The 6,374-nt window shown below is 42.1% G+C and overlaps 1 protein-coding gene across 3 annotated transcripts in view; it reads right to left on the reverse strand.

Moving 5' to 3' along the window:
* KDM2A (lysine demethylase 2A) overlaps window positions 1–6,374 on the reverse strand; it is a 107,212-nt gene that overhangs the window by 19,547 nt on the left and 81,291 nt on the right. For all 3 annotated transcript variants that reach the window (XM_004713575.2, XM_045297221.1, XM_045297222.1), the window contains one exon: window positions 5,165–5,559. In XM_004713575.2, coding sequence (XP_004713632.1) covers window positions 5,165–5,559 — 395 coding nt within the window. The remainder of the gene's footprint in view (window positions 1–5,164; window positions 5,560–6,374) is intronic.

Genomic DNA, 6,374 nt, shown 5'->3' on the forward strand with positions numbered 1-6,374 from the left:
ACAAGGATCTACATATAATCTCCTCCCTGGGGGATGGACAATAGAAAAGTGGGTGAAGGGAGACATCAGACAGTGCAAGATATGACAAAATAATAATTTATAAATTATCAAGGGTTCATGAGGGAGGAGAGAGCGGGGAGGGAGGGGACAAAATGAGGAGCTGATGCCAGGAGCTTAAGTAGAGAGCAAATGTGAGAATGATGAGGGCAATGAATGTACAAGTGTGCTTTACACAATTGCTGTATGTATGGATTGTGATAAGAGTTGTATGACCCCTAATAAAATGATTAAAAAACAAAACAAAAAACCTTAATGCTAAAAAAAAAGAGAGAGAGAGAGAGACAATGGAGAAGTTCAGTGTCAGTCAGAATAAGGCAGACTATGAACTGTTCATATGCAAGTTCAAGCAGAAACTGAAGAGAACTGAAACAAGTCGATAAGATCCAAAATACACCCTCCCTTGAGTATATCCTACTTGAATTCAGAGACCATCTCCATAACAGATTTGACAGACTGAGCAGTAATGACTGGAGATCAGATAAGGCAGAGGATGACTTCGATGTATCACACATGAAGGAAAAGGTCATTTAAAAGATAGAAAAGACCCAAGTGGACATCAGAAGAGATGAGGGGGATGACTAATAAGACTCTCTATCCATAAATTAACGGGGAGATCCAGGAATGGGTTTTGTGTTCACATTGAAGCTTAGCTCCAACTTAAGAACAATTAGTTCATACATCATGGCTCTGGCTCATTACTCACCCTCAGGAAGGGACCACAAAAGATATGGTGCTACAGCCAAATGTGGGAAAGAAATTAGGAATTAGGTGCCTGGCTATCTAGATAGAGTCTGGGGTCTTAAAGGCTTGTCGCCACATAAGCAGCCATCTATGTGAGATGTCAATTAAGTCCACAAAGAAGAAGGACACCACCATTAGTCACCAGAAGATTGTAAATCATATAATCCAAAATTGAAGGAGGGATTAGTACCAGGGCTTAAATTGTGAGAATCCAGTTTGCAGAAGGCTATGGATGACAGTGGTAGCCCAAGATACATTTGTGGGAACTGCATAGGAAATAAGCCTCTGGTGATCTCCTTCTATCCATAACTGAGGGATGGGAGGAAAGTGGTTACAAACAGAGTGCATTAGAGAGATAAGTATAGAAGATCAAAGGGTTAAATCTGGCTTGAACAATTAAAACTTCGTCAGTTGCTCGCCCCCTTTGATGCACGCTGGTTCTGATCTGGTTTTCAACATTTTCTGTGTGTTTGTTTTGTTTTCGGTTGTTCATATCAGGGTGTATCACAGAGGTGTTATGTCATTGGAGGTCACCCTCTTAAAGCTGTGTTATGTCTTTCTGTCTTTTGGTATATGAAAACCATGGAGGATGATCCTATAGGGACAGCCAAGCAGAATAAGGGTTTCGGGGGATAGGGAGGTACAGTGGTGGTGGTGGGAGTCCAGGAAGAAAGAGAATGCTTGGAAATGGACTGTGGCAGCAATTGGACAATACTCCTTGATGTGACTGAACTATGGAATAATATATGTATTAATTCCCAATTAATAATGATTTAAAATAAAAAATAAATACAAAAGGATACTGAAACTTGCTGTTCCCCACAGAGTAGTTAAGTGACTAGGAGAAATGATGAAATAAAAGAGCTAAACAAAGATTTCAAGTGACAGCTTGAGAAGACAAAGTATTAAAATGAAATGTGCAAAGATTTGGCATTGGAAAACCATAAGGTAAGAACACGCGTCGGCATTTCTCAAGCTGAAAGAACTGAAGAAAAACTCATGCCTTGAGTTGCAATACTGCTTGACTCCATGGGCAAAATATTGAATGATACAGGAAGCATTAAAAAAAAAAAGACGAAATACAGAGATTCCCTGTACCAAAACAATCGGCTGACATTCAACCATTTCAATCAACATGCAGCATATGATCAAGAGCCAATGGGACTGAAGGAAGAAGTCTAAGCTGCATTGAGGCACTAGCAAAAGAAAATAAAAGCTCCAAGAATACAGACTACCAATCGAGAGATTCCAAAATAATAATAAAAATTAAGGGTGCAATGCCAGGACAACTTAGACTTATCTATGCTAAGAAATGTGGAATTCAGCTAACTGGCTGGTTTCCAAATACTGTAAGAGATCCATATTGGTGCCCACTTGAAAGAAAGGTGACCCCACAGATTGAAATTATCAAGCACTATCAATATGACATGCAAATTGTCATTAAAAAAATTGTCGTAAAAAAAAAATTGTCGTACACTGACAGAAATATAAGAAATCAAGTCGAGTCCCCAATAAAATGATCTTTAGAAAGAAAAAAGAAATACAAGTTAGATTCAGATGAGGAAATAAAATACGGGATATATTTTTGTTGATGTCACATGGATCTTGGCTGAAAGGTAACAAATGCCAAAAAAGACATTTACCTATGTTTTACTATGCACAGACATATGATTATGTGGATAATAACATTGAGAAGATGAATTCAAGAACCACTTCCCTGTATTCCTGTGGAACTCGTATAGATCAAGAGGAAGTCATTAGAGCACAACAAGGTGATACTGTGTGGTTGAAAACCAGGAAAGGTGTGTGTTAGAGTTGTGCTCTTGCCCCACACTTATTTAATGTGTAAACTGAACAAGTAATCTGAGAATCAGGACTATATGAGACAGCAGCCTCAGGATCGGAAGAAGACAGGTTAACCACCTGCAATATGCAGGTGACACAACCTTATAAGCTACAAGTAAGGAGAACTTGAAGGAATTACAGATAAAAGAAAAGACCTTCAGTACAGATTACAACTCAACATAAAGAAAAATAATAATTTTCACAATTGGACCAATGAGCACAATCGTGATAAATGGGAAAAAACAAAAAACTGAATTTATCAAGGATTTCACTTTACTTGGATCCATAATCAATGGCCATGGAAGCAGCAATCAAGAAATCAATGATGTCCTGCATCGAACAAATCTGCTACAAAAGACATCCTTTAAAATGTCAAAAAGCAAGGCTGTCACTTTGAGGACTAAGGGGAACCTGACCCAAGCCATGGCATTTTAAAGTGGCCTCAGGAAAAGTAGGCAGCAAGAAGGACCCAAGAAATGAATACCCTTCTGGCAAAGGGTAGTGAATAGACACCGTGAACAAATCGTCCTGGAAGAAGCACAACCAGAATGCTCCTTAGAAATGAGGATGGTGAGATTTCCTCTCATGTTCTTTGGACATGTTACCAGGAGGGACCAGTCCCTGGAGAAAGGCACCATTCCTGGTAAAGTAAAGGGTCAGGGAAAAAGAGAAGAGTTTGTAGAGATGGACTGAAACAGGCTGCCACAATGGGCTCACACACAGCAGTGACTGGGGCTGGCACAGGGCTCAGGAGGGTGTGTTCTGTTGTGTGCGGGTTGCTGTGAGTCAGAATCAACTGGACAGCACTTAAGAACAGGAAGTTGTTTTGTTACACATGAAGCAGTACAGAAGGGGCACTATCTATGGAGAACTTTGTTCTTTCCCTCCTCCTTAAGTACAAGCCAAGGTGACATCACTCACAAACCTCACAAAAATAAACTATTAAAACCAATTGTCCAGTTTCTGTCACTATGGGAGAGGACCGACATCACCAGATCAGCCCTTCTTTTGAGCCTTTTAAAGCCCCAAATGGAAGGGACCTATTGTACTATCTATAGCCTTTCTGGAGGCCACATAAAATTATTCCCTATTTACAAATTCTCCTGTGATTTACAGTAATCTGTGTGACATGTTTTTAAGGTAACATGAATTACAAATTGTGAACTAGCCTTATAATGCAGTCATGTCCTGCACCCAAAACAGCTCCCAACACCTAGACGTTAAAAAAAAAATTATTCCCAGTTCTACATTTTTGATGTTCACATGAAAGACTTTAAAATTCCCTCCAACTCAAAACAGAACAAATCTGGATTTCTTACAAATAACTTCAATTTCTCAGACCAATACACGAGCTGTGAAAACGACAGATGCTGGGAGAATTCTCGAAAAGGAAGAAAAATGTACAATATGAAAAGCCTTGATAAAGCAGTACAATGGATTATACTTAAAGTGATATTTTTCTTAGAAGCTGGTTCCATGTATTTAAGTCTTAATACTAGCTATATGCGTAACTAAAGATACTAAACCTACTTACTCCTAACACAACCCAACAGAGAACAAGTTTTTTTTTTTCTTTCAATCTGCTTGATGTGAGACTATTGGTGCCCTTTATCAACTCCTTTAGGCCTGAAACAGGCTTCTTCTTCATCTGTGGATACTCGTTTATTTATTTATTATTATTATTAATCCTTTTATTAGGGGCTCATACAACTCTTATCACAACCCATACATATATTAATTGTGTAAAGCGCATTTGTACATTCATTGCCCTCATCATTCTCATAACATTTCCTCTCCACTTAAGCTCCCCGGCATTAGGTCCTCATTTCCCCCCTCCCTCCCCGCTCCCCCCTCCCTCATGAGCCCTTGATAATTTATAAATTGCTTATCTTGCCCTGTCCGACATCTCCCTTCACCCACTTTTCGGTTGTCCATCTCCCAGGGAGGAGGTCACATTATAGTTCCTTGTAATCGGTTCCCTTTCCTACCCACTTTCCCTCTACCCTCCCAGTATCACCACTCACACCACTGGTCCTGTAGGGATCATCCGCCCTGGATTCCCTGTGTTTCCAGTTCCTATCTGTACCAGTGTACATCCTCTGGTCTAGCCAGAATTGCAAGGCAGAATTCATGTCATGATAGTGGGAGCGGGGAGGAAACATTTAGGAACTAGAGGAAAGTTGTATTTTTCTTCGTTGCTACATCGCACCCTGACTGGCTCATCTCCTCCCCATACCCAAGTTTAAAGTAGCATTTCTTACTACACACATTCTGGCTCTCCTTTATATGAAATGGAGAGGATCAGTCTGAAACCTGTTTTTAGGGCTTAAGTGCAAGTGAATGTACAATTGTTAATGTTTTCATGAGGCTGGAACCTCACTCAGCAATGGAAACTCCGAACAACGTAGGTGCACACAGATAGCTACTCTCCGGATGAATCACAATCAGAATTTCTGCACCTTCTCCCTCTAAGCCCCAGCTAGCGCAGCAGATGCCTTTTCTCAGCACAGGCACTTACCTTTACGTCTGCAATGAGGGCATCTTCATCTTCTATTCCTGTGGGGACACATTTCTTGTGCAGTGGCAGAGACTCCAATTTATCTACCAGGCAGCGAAGGCCTTCCAGCTCAAAATGAGTCAGATGCACCTGCCTCTCCTTTCGAGGGCTACATTGGGGATCCCACACTTGGCCGTTGTGGGAACCCCGGCTAGAGTCAGAAGAGGAGTCACTGGACAGCGTTTTCTTCAGACTTGGCAGAGTCCGGCAGGCTTTGCCCAGTCCATCATAATCCAGGTTGACCCCATTGGCTACAGGGCTAGTGAGGACAGAGCGCCTACTGCTCAAGCGCCGGGGTTCTCGATCCATCGGGTCCTCATCTGCACTCCCAGATTCCAACCCATTTAACTCCAAATCTGCCAGAGGGAAGAAGAAAATGAGGTAAGGAGATGCTGCTAATACACATGCACTCAACCAGAGAGAGCGGGGGCACAGATTGTACCATGAGCGTGTGAACCACAACAGCCCATTTCCTACGGGGCTTCCTTCTCCTGGGGGCCACGTGTCCTTTCACATGCCTAAAGCACTCCCAGGTGCTGCTCAGTCCACGGAGTACCCAGTCACCAAGGGAAGCGTGGGCTTACTTGCGTTTACTTATTAGGATGTAGTAAACAAGCCATGCTTACCTTGCTAACTGAGCACTCCTGGCCTGTGAGGGAACGTAAATGTCACACGATGCTGAGTCTGTAGGAAGGTGCAGTGGGGTTGGAGGACAGATGGCTGCCTGCCAGACCCAGAATCTTTGATGTGAAAACATGCAAAATGGTTCACTATATAGACTGATAAGTAAACCCGTGTTTACCTTGCTTAGTGGGTAATCCGATACTGTTCCTGACCTAGCAGCACAACTGGACCCCCAAAACAAACTCACTGCTGACTCTTGGCGACCCTCTCTAAGACAGGATATAATTGCTCCTGCGGGTGTCTGAGGCTATAACTCTTGATGGGAGTAGAAAGTCCAGACTTTTCTCTTTCAGAGCAGCTGGTGGTTTTGAACTGCTGACCTTGTAGATAAGCAGCCCAAAGTATAACCACTATGCCATCAGTTCTGCAGCACAAGTGGTCAAATGGATTTGTTAAAACATTGGGAAGGATCTACATGTGACCTCCTCCCTGAGGGAAGGACAACAGAAAAGTGGGTGAAGGGAGAAGTCGGACAGGGCAAGATATG

Source organism: Echinops telfairi, unplaced genomic scaffold (assembly GCF_000313985.2).
Source record: "Echinops telfairi isolate 266 unplaced genomic scaffold, ASM31398v2 ScPeMD7_7417;HRSCAF=8455, whole genome shotgun sequence".
NCBI classification, from domain to species: Eukaryota; Metazoa; Chordata; class Mammalia; order Afrosoricida; family Tenrecidae; genus Echinops; species Echinops telfairi.